At 50.1% G+C, this 23,235-nt stretch overlaps 1 protein-coding gene and 1 long non-coding RNA gene across 2 annotated transcripts; both read right to left on the reverse strand.

The window, feature by feature from the left end:
• Positions 1 to 632: 632 nt before the first annotated feature.
• Positions 633 to 19,465, reverse strand: LOC142063177 (uncharacterized). The gene is made up of 3 exons (XR_012662667.1): positions 19,248 to 19,465; positions 1,118 to 1,305; positions 633 to 810 (listed from the first exon to the last, which is right to left on the reverse strand). It is a non-coding gene; the product is annotated as an uncharacterized LOC142063177 (long non-coding RNA).
• On the reverse strand, positions 2,983 to 10,595 carry CYSLTR1 (cysteinyl leukotriene receptor 1). The gene is made up of 2 exons (XM_075106602.1): positions 10,557 to 10,595; positions 2,983 to 6,548 (listed from the first exon to the last, which is right to left on the reverse strand). Exon 2 carries the CDS (start codon positions 6,500 to 6,502, stop codon positions 5,465 to 5,467), a length of 1,038 nt encoding a protein of 345 aa, XP_074962703.1. The 5' UTR covers positions 6,503 to 6,548; positions 10,557 to 10,595; the 3' UTR covers positions 2,983 to 5,464.
• Positions 19,466 to 23,235: the final 3,770 nt, after the last annotated feature.

The following is a 23,235-nucleotide window of genomic DNA, read 5'->3' on the forward strand; positions in this document are numbered from 1 at the left end:
GAAACCAAGGTTTGTGCGGTTCTCTTGGAAACAGAAAAAATGTTTTATTTTTTGCAAACTGAAAGCTAGCTTGTGGTTAGCTTCTGGTGGCAGGTGGCTGCTTTGGACCCTCTCTGAAAATGAGCACAAATAAAAACACATTTTAGCCTCCTTCGAAGACAAAACAGTGCCCATGTGGTTCTCGGTGCTTGCACAGAAGTTTATCCTGAAACCCACTCCCCCAAGAGGTAAAGGGGAGAGGTTTTAGTCTGTTTGGGAGGCACTGCGTCCTGGGCATCGGCTAGTCCAGGATTTCTTGTTTTTCAAGGGAAACACTCTGTCACATTTTCCCATTAAGGAACTTGCTACGCTGTAATCCCACAGCCCGCAAAAAGATTTCTGCCTCCATCAACACATAACGCAGATTTCTCTCTTGTATTTAAGTTTTTGCTCCGTTTCAAGCTCGAAGAAGCTGGTGGCACCTATTCAGCCCACTGGGGAAAGGGCTGGATCTCCCCATTTATTTGTTTTAGAAACAGAAACCACAATATCTGTACGACAGTCTCGCACGTCGGGTTTGCAGATTGAAACTATGAACAGGAACCAAGGAATCGGCGTCTCCTCCCAGCCTCAGCCCTTGCTTATGCTCACACCTGCAGGCTGTATGCACCATTACACGCTGTGGGCTTCAGCTGAGATCGGCCTTTTTCCCCTCTGAACGGGCACGAACGCTCTGCCCCGGCAGAGGCTGTTGGAGGGGAGCGACCACGGTCCGGCTTGAGGCATCATGCTCTGAACACTGGCTCAGGGTATACAGCACCTCCAACAGTGCTATAAAAGCCAACAGTGAGGGGAATAGGTTAAAGGACTTTTTTTTTTTTTTAACAGTAAATATAATATTAATCAGTTCATGCTTTAGCATCTAGACTATGCTTGCCACGCTGTCTGAGCCCTACATGTAATTTAAAAAGGTTGTAAAGCAGACACACTAGCCCCAAGTAAACTTTCTTAGCGGCTTGACTTATGCTGGCTAAAATCAGAGGCCTAGAACAGAAGTTCCCTCTCTTGGTTTGCTTTGGGGGTAAAAAATGTGTATTTCTAGTTGTGGAGGTTGCAGAGCAAAGCCTGAAGACGTTACCTGCTTGCACCCTCGGGCACAGGCACTGAAGCAGCACAGAGGGAGATCCAAACCAGTACTAAGTGATGATTTTGAAGGCTTGGTTTAAGGTTTCTGAGTGCGCAGGCTTGGCAACGCGTGCACGGCAAGCGACAGAAGCGATGAGGCAGCTGGTTGGGTGTTCTGTGATGCTCCGGTTATTTTTCCACCTTTGAGCAAACAGAAACAATACCGCGTTACAGGTAACAAACACCGGCGTCTAATTTACCCACTGACCCAACGTTACTCGTTGCCAGACCAGGCCGCGTGTAAGCGAAAGGCGAGAAGGAGCCGTAGCGTGTCGCTCCAGCACGGGCAGCCACGCGGCGATCCCCGCTCCTCCTCGGCTGGGATATTCGTGGCTGGCGGGCGCCGAGCGGGCGCTGGGTGCCCTGACCGAGGACCCGAGGGGCTCCTCAGCCCCGGCAGCATCCGTGCGAAGGCAGCCACCACCGCTTGCTTCCTCTCGGTAAGAGACAAGCAAGACCGTTTTATTGCTGTCGGGCACAGCCAGGAGCTCGTCCTGGGTGCTGGTTTCTTCCAGAGCTCTACTGGCTTTTATCAGAAAAATAACCCTCCCAGACAAACGAAGGCCAAAATGATGGGATTTACATCATGATGATGCAATGCCAAAGGGCTGCAGTTACATCAGCTTCCAGTGAAAGCTTTGCAGGCCCAAGCTCCTCGCCAGGACAGCCATTCAGTGGAAAACCAACATTTTTTCGGCAAGGCGGAGGGTGCTGTTGGAGCTCGGGCAGCAGGAGGGACCCTGCTCGCCACCGGTGCCGAGGCCGGGGTCCCCGTGCGGGGACCAGTGGCCATGTGGGGAGGGGTGCTGCTGGACCCCCTTCCCAGCCTGAGCATCCCCCCAGGAAAATGGAAAAAAAACAAGCGGAAGGAAGAAAGGGAAACCCCAAAGATTATGAAATAAAATTCCGGCAGGGGTGGGAGAGGCAGAACTGAGTGTGACCAACACTGGAGGAAACAGGACAACGTTACAGGTGGGGAGCCGAGACTGGACTATTTAAGAAAAGAAAAAAAAAAATCTCATAAGGCAACAGGCAGCTGCTCCAGGAGTAACTCGGCACTAGGGGACACTATCGTACCATAAATTGCAGCACATGCAGCAGAAGAAAGTCCAACTTCAGGCAAGAAACTGAACACCCCACTTACTTGTTTCAGGCACTTCAGACAAAGACACGGTGCCAGGATGGCACTATGTCCCTCTTCCCAACTCCTGGCATTTTTACAGCCCACAAAAATGCTGGTATGGGGTAACGGGTCCTGTTTTTTGGCACGTATTCTCTCCAGGTCCTTATTCCTGAGCAAAGCCTGATCAGCATTCACTGCCACAGTTTCAGTGAAACCCAATTTCTGCTGAGCCGATGGCAAAGCTCCCTCCCCGCCAGTCCAGGTATATATAAAAATGTATTTATTTTATAACTAAGTAACACGTCGCAGATCCTGCATGTATTTTTGGAAAGCATAATTAGAAAATGTCGTTCTCAGCAGACTTTTCCGCCCAGGAACTCATGTGATACGTGACCACGCAAGACACCCAACTACATCGTCCTCACCAAAAGCACCACTTCCCACCAAGTGTCTTACAAAGAGTTTCTGTCCGTAAATATAGATTTACCGAGGTCCCAGCTGCTGTGTGCCGGGGTGCTCCACCTCTCAAGACCTACCGAGACGCCAGCTGCCGTCAGATGTGGTTTGGCTCTGCGGGTCCCCCCACCAGCAGCCCCAGCCAGCGCCCTGAGCCCAGGCAAGTTGGGCTGGACCAAACGCCAGCTCTGGGAGGCTGGGGCAGCGAGTCCCCTGACATCTCAGCCCACTCCGGGTCCTGCCCTCAGCAACTTCTGTGCTGCTTTGAGATTTTATTATAGCATTATAAATGATTATTACATGAATATTACACTCTGGCACCATGTGTAGATAAAAATATATTGTAGGGAAGAAGAATCTGCATGCAGAGAATTTACAATAAGACACAGAAAACAGTAAATGTTAAAATTTAGCTTGCAACATTTTCATTTAGTTTTCAGCAACCTTTTTTAAAAATAGTCTTTCCTATTGCACAAAAAAACACTGCCATTTGTCTTGCCATAACCATTGACTCATTAAAAAAATAAAAAGGAAAAAAATACCTCTCGTGCAATAAAAATGCTTTGCAACATATAGATATAGCTTTTCTGTACAATATTTTAAAGTTTGGGAATGTGCATATTATTTCTACATATACTGAAACTCAGTTTTCCGTGATAGTTTCTATTTACAGTTGCACAATGCCTTCAACGCTTTGAGACGCAGCTAGAGTACTCAGTGCTAAACCTCGAAAGGAAGTTTCAGCCAACTCTCCTCTTACACGCTCTTTGTCAAACTCTCTACAGTGCTACCATTGAACTACAAGCTCTGCCCTCCTGTGGGTTTAGGGGGAACCGTAACACTGCTCTGCATGAGCAGCTTCCAGCCCTCTTCCACTTCACAGATCCTTGAAGTTTTCTAAAGGGGTTTCAGATCTTGTTGGAAATTCACATCCATAGATTGTTCCACGGGTGAATTTCCGTTTTGAGTGCCTTTTGCTGACCCAGGAATACGCAGAATGTGCTGTAAAAAGTGAACTTGCACTCTTCTGTGTATCTGTAAAGATCATTTCTCAAGCAGACTCCTGCCCCCCACCCAAACTCCTTTTGCTTACTTATAGAACCACAGAATCATTAAGGTTGGAAAAGACCTCAAGGATCATCAAGTCCAGCCATTCACCCAACACCACAATATCTCCTAAACCATGCCCTGAAATGCTGTGTCTACACGTCTTTTAAATACCCCCAGGGACGGTGACTCCCCCACCTCTCTGGGCAGCCTGTGCCAGGGCCTGACCGCTCTTTCAGTAAAGAAATTTTCCCTAATCTCCAATCTAAACCTCCCCTGACGCAGCTTGAGGCCGCTATATTCTACAGTATTCTACATATTCTACAGTATTAAAAGTGTTTACTTCAGATAACATCAAAGAGCTTCATAAATACCATATTAAAAACGTATGTGCTGTTCATTTATCATCCACTTTTCCAACTAAGAGTCTTAATCCTACATAAATTTGTATTTGTCTTGATATATCACACATTTTGGGCTGGGCTTTGCTCCAGCAAAAGGCAGGCAGTGGTACTTTTCCATGGGTTCACTGGAAAAAGCACAGGAATGTTTCCTTCTGTCCAAGATTTTTGAAGTTTTTCTTTACACAAGAAACAGCCGGATCTGGTTTCCATCACACTGTACTCAACATTCACTCATGTCTCATCAGACTCAGATTCTTGATCTCCAGGTCTTCCTAGAGATCTTTCCAAGGGTCATGGGTTGCCTCTTTTCTGTGAGGTGTGAGCAAGGTGAACACTCTTGAACAGGATCAAATATCGTATAAAGCCATTTTTAAAAAGGTCCTTTGCATTAATGTTTTTTTTTCTAAGTTATTAATTTTTTTAAATTTCATCAATAGTTCAGACAGGCAGGCCAGGTCCTGCACCGGACTCTGAGCACCCAGCGCTCTACTTCTAGGTAAAACCTCCTAAAGAACTGGTGTTTTAATCCAGATCCTACAGCCATCCCTTGCAGGGCCAGTCCCATTGAAATAAGTTTCAAACGCACACTAGGATAATGCAATTTTAAAACTGCTCCCACAGACGGGATGTTTCCGGACATTCAGAAAATGCCGGCAGATCTGCTGCCCATGAGAGCGTGTCTGTCAAGAGCTGCTCGTTGGGGGTGGGAGAGGGGCTCAGGCCCGAGTCCCCAGATTTGCAGACGCAGGCACCAACCCTGCAAGTCTTACACAAGTAATTAGGTTGAAAACTGAAATCCAAAGCAGAAGCAGCTAGGAACACGGCAGGAGTTATCTGCTGGCCTCTGCTGCATAAATAATTCAGGGGCTGTTTAAAGATTCAGTGAAAACTCTGCCTTTTTTATTTGTCAGTAGCTCCCACTGACTTGGAGAATTAACGCTCTTTGTAGAGTTGTGAAGTGAAGCCAATGCCCAAATACAGCCTTTGAAGAGTCTGTTTATGCAAATTTATTGACAGATCAACAGTTTTCTGGCGCTGGAGGTGGCTCCTCCATGCTAAGTGGCTGTGCGTGTCCAAGCAGTGCTCCTGGGGAAGGGGCTGGCCGTCCTCGGCAGCGGCTGTACCTCCGAGTAGCATAAATCGGGGAACATCCACCTTTATTATTACACATCTAGTGGCAATGAAGGCTTGTGAGCTTCCATCACGTCTTCTGGAAGAGTTCTGAGATCTCTGTTGCCCATCTGAGATCTCAGGGGATGGCCTAGCCCCCTTACGAAGGGGTCACAGCTGACTTTCCATTCTCCCGATCACTGTCTCCAAAGGGTTCCTCATCTTTCTCTTTTATGGAGAACTTTTTCCTGAAGGCTTGCGTAAAGCTGGAGGAAGAAGTCTTCCTAAAGGTGGTAAGCCTCTTCCGAAAGTTGCCCCCCGAGAAGAAATAGAGAAGTGGGTCAAAGCAGCAGTTGGAAGCTGCCAAGGGGAGCGTTACCACGACAGATTTCTGTAGGTATATGGTGTCATCACAGCTAGCGCTCTTCAGCTGCAGCATGTGGAGGTGGATCGTACGCAGCACGTGGTACGGGGTGAAGCTGACCAGGAAGGTGGCTGTCACAATGATGATCATCCAGACGGCCTTCCTGCGGTTAGCCTGGTTCTTCTTCAAGGAATTTTTCAGTAAGGTCCTTATGATCATGGTGTAGCAGATAGTTATGACAATAAAAGGAAAAATGAAACCCACAAATAGGGCAATAAAGTCCAGGATCACCACTACATGTTTCTTCTGATTGTTTTCTGGAGGTTCAAAGCACTTGGTCTTGTTGCCGTGTTGGTATGTCCCATTTCGCAGAAAGGGAGCGCTTGTCAGGGTGACAAAAATCCAGATGCCGATGCAGACAAGTTTAGCCTTCTTCTCCGTTACCAAATTGATGTTCCGGACTGGAAAAACGATGGCTATGCAACGGAAGAAGCTCATGGCAGTCATGAAGAAGATGCTGCAATAGAGGTTGACATACAGCGCGTACGAACTGACCCTGCATAGGAAGTCACTGAAGAACCAGTTCCCTTTGTGGACGTAGTAGATGACACGCAGGGGCAGGGTGCACACGCAGAGGAAGTCGGACACGGCAAGGTTCAGCATGTACACCTGGAAGGCTGTCTTCTGCTGGTACGTTTTTATGAGGACATACAGCACAACGCCGTTACCAACGAAGCCCATAATGCTGATCATGGAGTACAGCGTGGAGTAGACTCGGTTTCTGAAGTCATCGATGGAGTGAAGGCACGTCAGGTTATCGAACGACCCCGTCATGTTGCCTGGCTGAGGCACCAGTTCCGCCTGGTGACAAGTGTCAGGCCTAAGGATGAAACACTCGGGTGAGTTATGTAAAGAAGCACATGAAAATAAAATGTGATTATTAAAAAGGAGGAAAAACCTACCATCTCTCTCGTACAGGAGGGGATAGCTAGGATGGGGGTGTGGGTCTGTGCAGATCCGTGCTATTGTAACCATCCACCTTCCTTACCCTGGTACCAACAACTGATGTAAAGGTGAGAGTCACATTCTCAGAAGTCCTCAATACCGGCGCCATCCTTCCACTGAATTACCAAAAAGCTCTAACTCCCCACAAGCTAAGGTAGCTACCCATTAAACCAGTGGAGAGGAATAATGCGGGTGGCAAGAACACTATGCCATTTAAAAAGGAAAGACCAGATCTGGTCCCTAGTGACAGTTCAGTCCTGCCTCTCTGCATCGCCTGGCAAATGACTGTCTCCCTGTGCTCCACCTCCACGCCTGCCTGTGCAAGGGCAGGTCACCGCAAGAAGGTTTCCGAAACAGTAAAGGATGTGGTCAAACAAGCCTTTCTCCAGTTTAAAAAAAAAAAAATCAATTTAAAAAACCCGAATCCTTTGCACAGAAGGTGGAAGATGACTGTAAGCCAGAGGGTGCTCAGCGCACAGCCAGACATTTGTCAGCTCCCCACATTCTTCATTGCCCTCCTCTCCTCACCGGCAGCACCGTATTTTCAACTTGCTATGCTAATAAATGTGTAAATTAACAGTTTTGGGAAATCTATTGCACGCTGTATCTGATGAGCGGGAGGGATGACTGTAGGGCAGCGGACGCTGCCTGGGCAGAGCTGCTGCCGCAGCACCCGACAGATGGAGCGGGAAGCTGCAGGGCGGCTCCTGGCACAGGGGACAAACCTCTTGGTCTGGAGACATCTGCACTATCGAGGTAACTCCCTAGCAAAAGGTTTCTTCTTGGGCTTGCTTTTGCACATTGTTTTGATTTACATTAGCAGGTCTGGGGCTCGCCAGAGCCGCCAGGGTGGGTTTTTGGATCTGCTCAGCCAGTCTTCCGTGACATTTTATCGTTTCCTTTTGGTATTCGTTTGAGTGCAGTGAGGCACGACACCCTTAATTTGGGTTGTCCTAAAGTAGAGGAAAATACACGCTTACATATTTTTCTCATCGATTTTCAATTTCTAATGATTCAGACACAGAATCTCTCTTGCAGTCTGAGACCATGTAAAACCCCGAGGCTCAGAACTGCAGGATACACGCAGACTGAAATAGCAGGACTTGAACAAAAATGGTGAAAGCAACAGCTGAGACAAATGCAACCGAGAACCCACACTATGTACGTGCTCAAAACCAACCTTAAATGATACATATTTTCAACCATATAATAGTCTGGCAGCATTAGAGTAGAAGGATTCCCCCTGTCTCTCCCTCTCTGGGATATACGGGGAATTCAGAAGCATGCTACGATGCTCAAAGCTTCCAGGTTTCCATCAAGTTTCAGCTATTTGGGAGTTTATGCTCTTAAAACAATCTTTTCATTATCTGCAACGCACAAATTACACTAAAGCTCGGATACCAGCGAGGTGGCACAGGTAGGAGGGGAAGCAAAAGTTGACACAAGGGAGGATGTTTTTTCCCTTTGGGGTATTTGTGGACACACAGGGGCGTGTGAACGACCGACCACAGGACTGCACAGAGGTCTTTGGCCAAGAGGCAGCCACGGCTCAGCACGCCTCTGTCAACAGCCGTACACCAGCACGCTGTACACCATCGCTTACGGTTCACCCTAGCTTGCATAAGTGAAGCTTATCTAGCACCGCTCATTGCGAATAACCTGTTAATCTGGGAGAGGCAGCAAGTTTGCAGCCGCATCCTCTCCCTGCCCCGCAAGTGCCACCCCTTGACAGCCCGGTTCTGGCGGTGGCAAAACCCTGACCTCAGCCCCAGCTTGGGCAAGCCCGGGCTGCTCGTGATGGAAAGCCCAGAGCGGGTCTGAACACTAGCCATCGCCCCTGCCCGCCTCCCGCGGCTCCAGCCGCCCCTCCTCTGTGAGCAGCGGCCAGCAACGCGGAGCTGCTGCCCCCGCGCAGGGGAGACCGAGCCTTGGGTCCCCTGGGAGATGCGGAGAGATCTGCCCTTCAGCCCAGACTGCCGGCATCCTCGCTTGCCCGAGGTCTTCACTTCAGACCGGAGATTCAAGTTATGGAAGGTGCATCACTCCAATAATGTTTGAAAATCTCCACGTAAGGCTAAAATTAAATTCGTGGTGACATTTGTCTGATTTTAACCAATTGCTTGGGAGCAGCAGGTAGTGCAGTATTCTCTGGAAAAAAAAAGCTGCACGATCTCCATTCCCTGTTTTTATCTGTCAAGATAATCTGACACAGGTGATGAAGCTCTTACTACCGTTATGTTGGGTCAATGCCTAGCGAGACAGACCTGCTGAGCAAAACCCTGCTGTGCTGCACGCTGGAAGAACACTTGGAGTTTAGAGGCTTAATTATCTCACGAAAACCCGTATAGATAAAATCTCTGTACTCACCAAGGCATCATAGATCAGCTCTTCCTCAGACATTTAAAAAAAAAAAAACCAAAGACAACCAGGATGTTTGAGACTAAGAGGCTGGAATTTTGCACACTGAGGCTTCTCTCACCTGCCTGCACCTCCAGGCAGTCTGGAGCAGCACGAAGAAGGAGCAGAAAATGGGAGAAACTAGGTGGCATGGCCAGCGCCGAGGCCAAAACAGAGATGTCTCCCCTAAAAGCAGCAACGGGATGTGACGCTTGGAGAGACTGCAGATGGAGAAACACCCAGGAGCACCGGGGAGCCGGGCAGAGCCAGCCTCTCCCGGCAGCACGCTTTGGGCCAGGTTCCCCGTCTGCCTTTTGAGAGGGCACTAGTGATGCCCAGCTGCAGACGTTACTGCTGCCTTCCTGCCACTGCAGGCTTCCCCTCCCCTCTGCCAGCCTGGTTATCTCCTGGGCAGGGTAGCCAGGAGGTACCAGCAAACTTCCCAGCCCATTACTTGCACCGTAGAGAAACTTCCTTATTTAATCTCCATGCCTATTTGTGCACACCTCTGAAGTGGCATTGAGCTGGATTATGAACTTTTTACTTCCTTCAGGGACTAAATTTCAATCTTTCAGCTGCTATTCTTAGAGACATCAGCAGACAGCAAACAACCATGCGAGATGTTTGTCTAAAAGACAACCGAGTCCTGTCACCCACCATATTTCTAAATGTATTTAAAATGCCTTTTGCCACCAAAAGGAAAACTGATGCTCGCAATGCTGAGGTGGGCTGCTAGAGTACAAGAGAGCCCCACACCTAGAAAGCTATCTGTAAAGACCAAAAAACCACCCCCACAAACACCATTTCCTAGCTGAGGCTTTAAGACCAGGTTTGCAACGTGAATTGAAGACAAATATAGCTCCTGCCACTCTTTATTTATACAGTCGCGGCTCACAGAATTGTTTGTTTCCGTGCTGGCGAACTCGGCTCGTTCGGAATGTATACAAGTGAGATGATCCAGCAACGGCCAGATAAGAATAGTAACCCCAGCTAAGCAAAACCCTAAAAACCTGCTGTTCTCCAAGCCTCCCACATCGCAACAAGGTTTAGAGTTGGTCATAAGCAGATGACACTAAGTTTAATTAGACAACCACAACGCGTACTACTGGAGAAGGTGCTGTGGCTTGCTCTGCGCTCGGACAAAAAGCATCCCCCATTCGCAGGGACACGGGCTGGAGTCAGCGGCCGGGGGAAGAGGCGCAGGAGCTGCCTGAGCACAGGAGCTCTCTGCAAGAGGAACAGTTTGGCCTCTGCAAGAGGAACGGAGCGAATAATCGAAGCAAGCGGCAACTAATAACGCGGCTCGTTAGCGGGGTGCCCAGCCCGGCCGCGACCGCCCGGGCACGGCGGCTCCCGGGGCACCGGCGGCAGAGCCCGGCCCGCAGCCACCCCCCGCGGGGGTCCCCCCGCCGGCAGCCCCCGGGGAGCCCCGTCCCGTCCCTCCGCTCCGCTCCGCTCCCCCGAGCGAACCCCGGCCGGGACTTACCGGAGCCGAGCCGGACGTCGAGCTCTACCCTGCGCCCTCCCTCCGCCGCCCTTAAACCGCGGCGCGCCCCTCCCCAGCGCCGGGGAGGGGCCGGCCACGCCCCGGCCACGCCCCGGCCACGCCCCGCACCCGTCCCCGGCGGGGTCGCGGCTCTCGGGGTTGGGGGCACCGGCGGCTTTTCGGGTCCCCCCGGGTGCTGCAGAGCTGCCGCCTCCTCTGCGGGGCAACAGGGACGCCCTTTGGCGGATGCCCTTTTAGGGGAACACCCTTTTAGGGGGACACCCTTTTGGGGGGAACACCCTTTTGGAGGGCGCCTCCAACGTGCACCCGCCGCAGCACTCAAGGGAGCCCCACCAGGATAACTCACCGTGAAAGCCCCCCATCCTCAGGTGCACCTCTGGTTCCTGGGACCCCTCCGGCGCTGGTGCCCCCAGGCTGAGCCTCGTCCAGCTCCTTTTCAACGAGCGGGTGTCGTAAGCAGCGAGCCCAGGTGCTCCTGCTGAAGAGCCCCCTGCATCGCCACGGCTTTTACACGGTTGGGTGACCGCTTGGCCGAATTTTGAGGCATTTTTTTCTGCCCCGGCTCCGTTTCGATGAGTGTTTTCGAGCTTCCGCAGACCGCTGTGCTCTCTAGCTGGGCGAGGACAGCCCGGCCGGTTGCGTGGTCCTCCCAGGCGCGACCCAAAGTGGCGAAGCACACAACTGGGAAACAGTGGCAGCTTGAAAGCATTGTGTGTGGGGGTAACAAGTGCAAATGGGGCAACCTCAGCTTCACACCAGCAGCAGGACAGGAAGGGGCCCCAGTATAACCCATGGAGTGCTTGGCTGGCTACTGTGCACTGAGAAATTGCACTGGTGGAGGCAGATCTTTTCGCCTCATGGCAAGTTGGCTACTGAAAAATCCCCACCCACGTGCTGACGAGCCTCCAGGCACTTTGCTGCTCACCTATTTAAAAAATAGAGATCACCCACAAATGTGCTCTGCACTGACTTCTAGTTGCACTGGACCAAAATATGCACCAAAAGAGATTTTTCCTGCCCTTGGGGGCAAACTTGGCCCCTACACTGTCCTGGAAGTGGTGGCATCACCCTGCCTTCTACAGAATCAGTGATCCCAAAGGTACAGCCGGGGCCACCTCGACTGTTGACACCCACCAGAGTTGTTCAGGCCATCCCCACAGCGTCGTCAGCCCTGCAGCCCCCATATCTGTGTGGGGGACCAGGAGGAGCAGAGGTCTCTGCCAGCCCTTCCTCAGAATGTGAGGATTGGGCAGGTGGTGGATGCAGAGACGCTGCAATGGCCAGGAATAGCTCTGACACTCGTCCAGGACCTGGAAAGATTATTTTCTTCCGTGTAACCCCAACTGACCTCTGGTAGTAACTCTTTTAGCTTCTCTTGGGAAATAATACTGACTAAATACAGTTTCTCAGAATTAAGGATTAATTTCCAAGGTGGCAGGAATGAAAAACAATATTGTAACCAAGAGATCCTGCAAACACTGCTCTCTGCTCGTGGGACCTACATCTCTCCACGTCCTCCTGCTTCCATGACACCTCTGTGGTGTGGAGGTCACGCGAGGGGACCCCTCCCTGCCTGTCTGTGCCCCTGTGCGAGGGACCCCGAGACTGCTCCTGTTGACGACCTGTCTTCTGCTCAGCAGGACATCCCACGCTGTTATTTAGGAGTGCTCAGTGTAGGAAGGAACCATTTCCGTGACAGGGATGGCTCTGCCCACTCGGGCGCAGGTGGAATCCCACCATGGCATAAGGGGCAGGCATAAGGCAGGCATGTGGGGAGAGGAAGAGGGGTTACTTCCAGCCTGCCTCCCACCTGAGCCCCTCGGACCCTGCTGCCCCTGTGCGTGGCTCTTTCCAGAGGGAAGGGCTCGATGCAAGCATCGCCCATGAAGTTTTTCCAGCTGTTTGCTTTCTTGTAGGCTGCTTCTACAACCTTCAGTTCTGGCACAACGTTTAGAAAACTCCTACAGATGGTTGGGTCAGCGAAGTCTGGGCTCCAGGGCTTTCCAAAGCCTCCTTTTCTCATGAAGAGGGAGTAGATCCCAGGTCAGGTTGGCTGGGTGAGCGCCAGAGCCTTGGCCTGGGGCAGGGACCGGAGGCAGCAAGCAGAGCCCAGAGGGACGCAGGTGCGAAGGGCTGAGCGTGGCCCCGCGCCAGCGCTGGGCTGCGGAGGTGGCATCCAGGCGCTGTGCTGGGAGAGCTGCAAGGGTACAGAGCTGAGCAGCCGCTGCAGGAAGGCTGCTGGAGAGCATGAATTACGTATTTTGCAACCTCAAACCTTGGAAATAAATAGTTTAGAATGACATAAATGCTACCACGTCAATAAACTCATTTCTTTCTAGGAATGAGCTGGAAATAAGATCAACAGCAGACTGGAGTCTGCTCTGGTGGGAGGTAGGTGGTTGATGGTCTCTTTGGAGGCTGTTATGGCAGGTTCTGCCTGGGCTGCACGGTTTTGGTTTTGTACCTGTGTGTTTTATTTAAGCGTCACTGCTCTCAGCCACTGCAAGCTGCTATTCACCATGCTTTTATTCTCCCTTCTTTGCTCTTTTACATCGCATAGGGAAAGCAAAGGCTTGGAAAATTGGCTGAATATAATGGCAAAGCCCTTGTCCACCTGGCGCTGGGATTACAGACCCATTACACACCCACCGGGAGGTTTCGCAGTACCGAGCATTTCAGCTGTGCCTGCTTCCTCCAGCTGCGATGCCAGATCTTCCTTTCTTTTTTGCTTGCATCTCTTCCACCCTGATGTGTCCCAGAAGGTTCTTCTGCTGTCAGACCAGGCGACTGGCGCTTCGGTTGTGGGCCCTTGAACCTGCGCACACCCAGAACGTGCAGACTTGCATTTCTGACAAAGCCATGGTGCAGCAGAGGTGGAAGTTCCTCTTTTGTGCCACTCTGTGAACAGGGAAGGTGTGTGAGAAGTAAGTGCACCTCATCCACCTGCCTCTCCTGAGAGCCTTCCCTGCCTTCCTCACCTACCTCGCGCACAGAAAAGCCTGCCTGTCTCCCAAGAGCCACTTGGCAGCATATTAGGAATGGTCAAATTGTGGGATAGTTCAGGCCGAAGGGGACCTCAGGAGATGTCTAGTCCAGCCCCCTGCTCAAACCAGGTCAGGCCAGGTTGCTCAGGGCTTTATCTCACCTGGTCTTGAAGACTTCCGAGGATGGAGGTCCAAGAGCCTCCAAGACTGGGCAACCCATTGCACGGCCTGCAATCTTCTGCGCTGTGAAGCCAGTTCCGTAGTTTGCTTTTGTTGTGGTGTACATTTTGGTATTACTCCATTCTGCCATTCCTTCTGCTTTTTTTGGTACCATTTTTGCTATTCCTTCTGCTTTTTGCTATTCAGTTTTTTTATTCCTTCTCCTTTCTCTTGCTGTTCCTTTTCTTTTCTGCCCTTTGCTCGCAAGAACAGGAAGATTTCTTGTTGCAAGGTCAGACTGAGGTTGGTGTGGGATTGTGGAGGCTGCTGCTGCTCCAGATGTGCTGGCAGAGGAGCCAGGGTTTGAGGTGGGAAGGGTTTGCTTACCCCACTCCTAAGACAAGGTCAAACCTCAGCTCTGATACAATGAGGCCACGAAGACACGTGAACCTGGCAGTGCTGCGGGGCAGCGAGGTGACCCTGAGCCAGCACCGGGCCCTCAGGGCCAAGGGGGCCAGCGGTGTCCTGGGGTGCATGAAAAGGAGTGTGGCCAGCAGGGCGAGGGAGGTTCTCCTCCCCCTCTGCTCTGCCCCAGTGACGCCACACCTGCAGGGCTGCGGCCAGTTCTGGGCCCCCCAGTGCAAGAAGGGCAGGGAACTGCTGGAGCAAGGCCAGCGCAGAGCTGCCAAGGTGGTCAGGGGCTGGAGCATCTCCCTGGTGAGGAAAGGCTGAGAGACCTGGGCTTGTTCAGCCTGGAGAAGAGAAGGCTGAGGGGGGATCTCATCAGTGCTTATAAATATCTGAAGAGCGGGTGTCAGGGGGATGGGGCCGGGCTCTTTTCAGCGGTGCCCAACGCCAGGCCAAGGGGCCACGGGCACAAGCTGGAACATGGGAAGTTCCACCTGAACATGAGGAGAAACCCCTTCCCTGTGCGGGTGCCAGAGCAGGGGCCCAGGCAGCCCAGAGAGGCTGTGGGGTCCCTTCCCTGGAGACATTCACACCCCGCCTGGACGCGGCCCTGTGCCCCCCGCTCTGGGGGTGCCTGCTCAAGCAGGGGTGGGACGGGGTGATCTCCAGAGGTCCCTCCCAGCCCCCACCAGTCTGTGATTCTGTGATTCAAAAGGGGATAGGCATGATAACTAGTGCAGGACTGGGGTACTCGCTGAATATACCTGCACTGTGAGGAGCTGGATGAAACCTCTTGTCCTCCAGGATGGGTAGCTGGAGGGTGGCCGGCCCTGACACCTCCACACACCATGGGGACCTCTGCACTCAAGGGAAAGCATGAATCCATGGCACGCAGACCCGATGCCCTGAGAGAGGACCAAGCAAACCTCCTAGGCTGTGGGGCCGCAGGTGACCGTCCCCAGGGACGGCCGGCACTGCTCGGTGGGGCAGAGCACGGCACCTCTGCTCCCCCAGTTTGTGCAGGCGAAGATCTTCAGACCACTCGGTGTGGAGTGGTTCAGGGAAGCGCCATCCGCGCGGGGTCCCTCGCACACCACACAAGGTCACCTCCTTACTCTTCTTCCCCTGCTTGGTTTGTTAGAGCCTTCCTGTAAGATGGAGTCCAAACCGAGCTAACATGTCACTGGCACTGACACCTCAAAGTCTCAAGAAGATTACACAGGTAGGTTAGGCAAGGAATTGGGAGGGAGCAGTGCAAAGGATGGAGGAGATGGCAACATGAACATGCATGTATAAAGGCCAGGCATGGACAGGGGAGATACCCAGAGGAGGGCAGGGGAAGGGCGGGCTCCCTGAAGGAGCCCCTGGATACATTGCCAGAGAAGTGGGTGTGAAGAAGACCCCCCCAAAATGATCCCCGTCATGTCTGAAGAATGAGGTTACACATCACCTCTCATGAGCCGTCGGGCTTGCAGAATTAGCCCAGGCAGGACGATAGGGATGGGGAGGCTTTAGGAAGAAAAGGTTCATGATGTGGAGCATAAGAACCTGTTCCTGGAGGCTGAGGATGGGTCAGGAGAAGAGGGACTGGGGTCTGTAGTGTGGGTGTGCTGTGGCGAAAGTGTGGGGGGTGGGTAAGAGAAGGTGGCGATATCAAGGACAGTTTAGTCTAGTGCATCAGTTGAGAGCACACTTGTGTCCTGAGGGGACAGAGCCTGCTTAGACATGGGAGCTCAAAGAAACAAGGGCTGGAGAAAATGTAAGACACTACTTTCAGAGGAACTTAAAGCAGAGGACGACGCGGGGGGGAGTGGTAAGCAAAAAGAAAACTACAGGTGGTGAGACAGTGTGCAAAAACACACAAGGCAGTGACAGAGTCTGAGAGAGGAGGGAAACCCCTAAAAACTTGCATGATGGGGATGGGATGAAGGCTGAAGAGGAAAGAAGAGAGTTGTAGGGCATCTTGGGAGAGGGAGGCAGGTCAGCAAGGGAAGGAGGGCTGCACCTCAGGATTTGGGTCATTTCACTTCTGACGTGGCATAAGGTGATTTCTTCACTCTCCTTCAAAGTCACTAGAAATCTGGTATAATTAAGTAACAGTTTGAATTCCAGCTGTGCTGGGGAACCAGACACATTTCGGAAGGGATCATTTAGCTACGCTGATGAGACATGCGTGCTGAGGGGACGAAGCAGCCATCGGTCTGCAGGCTCTTTGCACTGGGACTTTCAGAGCACTTTAGAAAGCTGAGTGGTGTAGCAGATGTTCAAAGCCACCTTGACGATGCTACTTGCTGGCACTTCCCGTATGTCAGCAGTTCTCTGCAAGCTGTGACTGCGTTGGAGGCATCAGCTCTTTCAGTCTTTCACCGGAGGAGCTTAGTTAGATAAGCTACCTTTTGCCTCTGAGAAAGTTTTTCACTGATATAAAGGTGATTATTAACACCACCACAAATTTTAATGACTTGGTAGACATCTGGAGGCTGAAGATTTGTTCTGCTAGTCCTTAATAAAACTAATTTGATGCTTAAATCAGTCTGCTTCCCATTTTACAACACAATGGGATAAGGCATAATTTAGGGGTACGGGCTTTGGAGATCTGTCTGGGACCATCCAAATCTGGAAGAAGCCTGATCATTCTTTAGGGCTAAGCTAAGTCGCCACTTAGCACTGATGGACCCTCCATTGCCTTCTCCTCCCGGACCCCGAACGTCCACAGCTCCAGTCAGACACCAGATTCCAAGACATTGAGTCCTTCATTAGATGTCGTAAATGCCATATCAATCGAGTGCACTGGACTGCTTCTTCCTTTACTGCTGGAGTGCCAAGCAATTTTCCTAAACACCTAAATAATTTGTAGCCTGAATGAAAAAGCTTTTCAGCTTTGGCAACAGCTTTCACGCTGGCTGTTTAAGAAGGAAAAATCAGAAAGACAGAATTTTGTGACAAAGAAAACATCTTTTTAACATGTTGCTTGTTTTTTCCTCTCCTGGATGACTAAAATAGGTTGTTTCTCTTTGAATCTTGTGTGGAAGGGCTGGCGATCTCAACTTCGGTTCAGACTTGCTCAAAGTTTTTTAGACAGGCTGGACTGCGTGACACTGCAGCAGAATGACTAGTGGCCACATCATCTGCCAGGTGCACTTTCTAGAGAAAAAAAACTACGACCGTGGCGATGCCTGAGGGTGGGGATGGAGACCTTGGTGCAGCTCTGCCTGCACTGACCTAGCTGGACTTGAGCCAGCCCCAGCCTGGAAAGTACATAGCTGCGGTCCCCATGGGCTGCTGAGGGAGGGCTCATCGAACCAGGTACATCCTTCCCCGTGATGTGCACACGAGGAAAGCAAGGGGGAAAAAAAAAGGAGGAATGGAGCACGGAAAGCTTTTGGTGTGGGTTAACGGAGGTATGGTATGGTGGCCCTGGATCTAGCAGGTGTGGGTGCACTCCCATTGCGCAGGGATGGGAAAGTCACAGGGAAATGGAATGTTTGGGGATGTTGCCCAAGTGTGAGATGAGATGAAGAGTCTTTCTTATGCAATAGTTTCCATGCCGTGATGCCTGACAGCCCGTAGTCATTCTGAAACAAGCAGATTTTGCTTTGCACCTTGCATAGGGGCTGCTCAGCCAGGACCGTCCCCTCCATTTCTGAGTGGCGGCGAGCCCCGAGTCAGCCCCCAAGTTGGCTGAGTCGGTGCGTTCCAGCAGCAGAAAACCACACCGAGAAACGATGGTATCAGCGGCCGGAGTCAGACGGGTATGCCCCTTTCCCTCTTTGTCAAGCTTGCAAACGTGATGCCTTATCTGGAAAAGTAATTCCTCCTCCTTGCCGAGGATAGGCAATCCCTTTTCTGCTCGGCTCTCGCTGTAGCAGTTCCTGCGAGGGCCCCCACCCAGCGGGACCTGTTTCTCCAGGGGACCATCCCTTACTGTCACCTAGACCCTCCAGGATGTGTCACCATTTGTTCCCAGACCCGGCACAGAGACGTGATGCCACAGTTCCAGCACCGGCCCTGTCTTCCACTTGTGTTTTAGGGACTGCTGTTAATGAGCGTGGCCCTTACTGTCAGCTGCGAGAAGCTGCTCCATCCCAGCCACAGGATACCAATGAAGCTCCCCCTTCCCCTGATTTCCGTGGGAAAAGAACGGAGATGGGCAACTTCCTGAGAAGAAAACCTCAGCCCTTGTCAGTCTTTCAGATCACGAAGCTGTTGATCGTATCCTATGGCAAATACAACCTTTTTAACTAGCTGCTGGGAAAAAGAGGACTGAGAGGAGCCGCAAAGCTGCAAAGGTGGTAGGGCATCTTCAGCACTCTCTCTAGTTCGCATTTTTTTGGAATAAAGCACTTGCTGAGGTGAATGAAATAAATTACTACCAGCATGACTGCAAGGACCGCATTCAGCAATCTCATCATCGTTAGCCTAAATATTTGGAGAATTATATTATTCTTTCACAGACACAAATCTCTCCTCACAGAAGGAGGCAGTAATGGGCATGGCTGACTAATCTGGGAAATGACAGAAGGCACAAGCCAGGGAACAGCGTTGTTTCTGTTTCATCGAAGACAGGGTTCATGTGGTTTCCACTGAAATTGCAAATGAATAAGTGAGAATTTGTGCTGCTTCTTCTGAGAAGTGGAGCAGATTGTGTGGCCACCGCTGCAGAGGTATGTGTACGGGTATGGGCACGGCTGTGGGGCTGCCCGTGCTGCCTCAGCCTGCCTGGGTGCTGCAGCCCAAGGGCTTCATGGTGCTCCTGCAGCTGGCTGCGCTTCCCCTCTCCCCTAGACCAGGGGTTTCGAGGGGTCTCTGCGACCCGGGTTTGAAGGGGTCTTTGGGACAGGGAGTGGTAATTTCAGGGTCTTCTGCCAGGGAAAATTTCTGGAAGTAGGGCTTTTGGGGACCCTTTAACCCGCTCCAATCCCTTCGCCTTGTGCAAAAGGAAAGGATGGGCTTGTCAGGCCAAAACTGCAGACAAGGACCCAGAGACATCCTTTTGCTGTGGTTTGGCTGGTGAAGGACCTCAGCAAGCCATGAGAACCGGCCATGCGCAACCAGCTGATCATACTCTGTACAAGAACGCTATATATGTGTTTGTGAAAGATAAGGTTTGAATTTTTACCTTTCTGTAGGCATTATGGGATTGGCTTTAGCAGATGCTGGACACCTCCAGGTCTTGCTACGTTCAATGGCAGGTGTCTTGCAGGTTAGCGTCCCAAGTCCCTCGCATGGTTAACCATCTTAGAAAAGAGAAAAGTTCATGGCATCAGGAAGACTTTTGGACTGCTGCTTTGAAAAGCTGGATTTCCCTGAGTCTTTTTATGGTTCCACCATGTCAACCTGTAATAAATAGAATAGCCACACTGTCAGGAGATCCTGTCCTGATAGAGCCAATTGCTGCTTCCTCTTCCTGTTTTGTATATGTAACAAAAGAGCGCTTCAGTAGATGGGTGAGATATAGCTTTCTTTAAGCTGTGTTTCCATTATTTCACAAGTCACACTGCAGACATACCAGTCAGAACCAAGAAACGTTCAGTGGGACTTTGTGGAAGACAAGTTTTCAGGCAAAAGCTGCAGAATGTTTTCCCGTTCCCGGAGGCTCCCTTTAGCAGGAGCCGGGAAATTGTATTAGTTCTCCTGGTTTTCTTAGAACTGATGTGAAATCTGGATTATAGGCAAACCTGGCAAAGTATTCTATCATTCTAGTGTTTTTTTTTTCCAGAGCGGGACAGGGATAAGGTGCATTTATTGGCCCTTAGACTGGAACGGGGTGCGAGGGGTCTACACAGGCCAGCAGTGACTTTAGGCTTCCTAATCTGCGTTACTGGGAGTCTGTCCAGGTAATCTTAACTAGCCTTTACTTCAAATAAACAAAGGTTGTGCTTCGATTTTCTAGTTTTGTTTCAGATACTGACATTAGCTTTATTGCTTCTTACCATTTTTCTTGTAAAAATATATTCTGACATATACATTTTCAAAAATAAAAACAGTCTATCAGAGACGTTTTCGTTACGGGGTTTTCCCACCCACGATAGCAAAGTAACATTTTAATTATCTGATGTTCATTCTTTGATAGCAGAGTTTACTGGCTGCATAAACTACCAGGGCTCTTTTTCTCTGCAAGATGAGAAAACAAACTTATCCCTGGAAAATTAAACAGTACACAGGAAAACATTTCTCATGGGGAAATTTTGCATTAGTTTTCTTTTGGCAAGTAATCTAAAAAGCCAGAAAGAATATATGAAAGTTGGATTTCTCTTTTTGGAAAGGGAATGGAATGAACATCACAAAAACATGTGATTTTTTTTTTTTTTTTTTTGCATCAGGATTATTTCAGGGCTTGTGTTGACTGGAAATTTTTTAAAATCTAAACTGAAAGGAAAATTTATGTGCATTACTGAACCTTAACATTGATAGAGACACTTTACAATGAGCTAAACCCATATTTATCTGGCATCTAGTGGATCGTTTGATATACACTGTTGTTTGATATTTGAGGATGGTCAGATAATCATCTATGACACAAGGTAAGTCAAGTAAACTACCACAGAACATCAGAGATCATGTTATACGAGTAAATGGTCATATTGGAATAAGATTGTAGGCCCTGCTAACTGGGTTCCAGCAGAGGCTTTTAATGGGAAATATCCATCAGGATACAAAACCCTGCCTCCCAATAGGATGGTTCCACGTTAGTTGTACAACTACAGCCACATGGAAATCAGACCCAGATTTTCCTCAGTGCTGGATTCCCTTGTGCTAGGGCTGCCTCAGGGACTTAAACACGGCATGCAAACCCCCCGCAGCCCATGTGCTCCATCTTCAGGAGGTGTTTGGGGTGCCGGCCAAGCCCAGGAGCATCCCTGGGGCTCCGCGAGTCCTGCGCACCAGTGGAGGCGGCCGGCCGCTTCCCAGGGGCCACCCCCGGAGCCCCGCAGCGATCAGCACTTTGTGATTTACACCTCTGGAAAAGCTAGTCATTTAAAATGGCCTGATTTGCCAAAGTATGGGGTTTGTGTATGGTTTTTTTTGTTTGTGTGTTTTTCTTTTTCTTAACTTAAGAAGAAATACCAGGTCAGCTAAAACCTGCACAATTAATCTTTGCTGATCAAACATATACCGTCATGGGCTTAACCTTTTAACTACTTCCTTTATTACCACATCTTTCCATTTTATCAAGGTTGCACCTGTGCTCATCTGTTCTTATTCGCAGTTTTACCTTAGAAAGACACAGGAACACTTGGGTACAGCTGGCCAAGCTGGTTCCGAGGAGAAAATTCATTCCTCTACTCCTACACCGTGACTACCAGGATGACCAATGGCAAAGAGCCTGGCGTGCCTGGAAGCTCTGCACACAAAGGTTATTTTGCCCCGTTGTAGTGCTGAGAGGAGAGGCCGGTTGTCTCCGCCGCACACAGGTCACTGCTGAGCAGGACAGTCAGCAGCAGGACGAGGAGCTGTTAGCACCCTGCTTGCCTTAAGCGGGGCGTGGGAAAAGGACACGGGACCAGAGCCGTTGTGTCCAGCCTTCTGCGTGCACGTGTGCGTGCCTCGCGTGCTAGTGCACAACCTGGCATCACGCCGAGCTCGAGGGAAGCATCGCCGTGCTTCAGAAGGGCCATCGCGCATCCGCCCTCCTGGCTCTCAAACTTTGCACGCGCTCCACCCGAGATGTATCGGACTGCCAGGGAGCCGCGGGAGCGGCACTTTTGGGATAAAGGCAGGGCTCTGTCTGGACAAGCCAGCACCCTTTTTGTTGCAGTGTTGTGTTGCTTTGCGGTGTGCCGATCTCAGAACAGCTTCTGCCACCGAGATCTGTCCTGTCACCGTGTGCACCCGCCGTGCATCCTGTGTAAGTGGTCTCTACTGTTTCATTTGACGCTTTTCAGTCTGAATTTGAAATTGCCACACTGCTTTATGTGGCAGACTTTTAAATGAAGAGAGTAGTTACTCTCCTACGTGCAGAGCTTCTGCACTCTGATCTCAACTTGTGGCAGACCTGGAACAGAAAACACCTTCACTGTTTTGTCCAAAGAGCATCTTATTATTTCTTCTTAGGGTAATATCCTTGGATTTCTGGACTTTATTTAGGTCATATGAATAATCTGTGTCAGGAGGATGATGCTGTTACCAGCTGGTTCATACAAGGAAAGCCCCATGTCCATGTCTAAGCTGAGATCACTGGAGGGCATCCTTGGAGGTCAGCAACCCTGGGCTTCTAACATTCACGAAGGCGTGAATGCAATGGGTAGGTGCTGGTATCAGATGGACCATGTGTGAAGGGAGAGTGAGATAAGTTCTCTGAAGGATACAATTAAAAAAAAACCAAAACAAAACAGCAAAAGCGTAATCAAGCTCTCTGAGAAAGGAGAAAGCAGGCTGCAAGCCGTGCCGGTGGTTAAAGACACACCTCCATGCCTGTGCAGAGGGGTTGGCCAACCAACAAGAATATCAGGACAGCTAATGCCAACCCAAACGGAAAATGACCCAAAAAATCAACTTGGAATCAAAATAAACTGTAGCACCATAAGTGACAGATAAACGTTTTGCCTCGCCTAACAACTAATGCAAGGGTAGGGTATGTAATTGCATTATGAGAATTTAAGTCAACAAATATTGAGACAGCCAGCATGCAAATGGTCAATACAGATCATCGGATACGCAAAGTAATTTGGTTAAAATCACCAGAGTAAGTAGTATTAGAAATTTCCTGTCCTTTGAACATTCAAGTGCTCAACTTGTTGGTGTTTTTTTTTTTTCTTGTCGCTTTAAAAGGAAAAACATGAAGAGAAAAACCCCTAACTAACGATTACATAGTTATGTGGGCTACTTGTTTAAATCTGAAATTCAGATAAGGGCACACTATATACCAGGAATCGGAAGAGATGCTCTTACAGCTACTGGTGTCCACCTACAACACTTGAACTTCTGCTTTTAGAACAGATCATGAAAGATATCGCAGGGAAGTTTTATGAAACAGTAGAAGCTTTGGTTTTGATAGTTACATCCTCTTCTTTCCTGAATAACAGTGGTGGAACTGCCTGAAAGTAATTCATGTCCTCGGTCAGAGAGAGGAGTTGTGTGGCGTATACCTGCACGCTGAGCTGCTT

This window comes from Phalacrocorax aristotelis, chromosome 11 (assembly GCF_949628215.1).
Source record: "Phalacrocorax aristotelis chromosome 11, bGulAri2.1, whole genome shotgun sequence".
In the NCBI taxonomy this organism is placed as follows: domain Eukaryota; kingdom Metazoa; phylum Chordata; class Aves; order Suliformes; family Phalacrocoracidae; genus Phalacrocorax; species Phalacrocorax aristotelis.

Bases quoted from the DNA above. Each gene is read 5' to 3' on its own strand.
- CYSLTR1 (XM_075106602.1), bottom strand. From the start codon at position 6,502: ATGACGGGGTCGTTCGATAACCTGACGTGCCTTCACTCCATCGATGAC.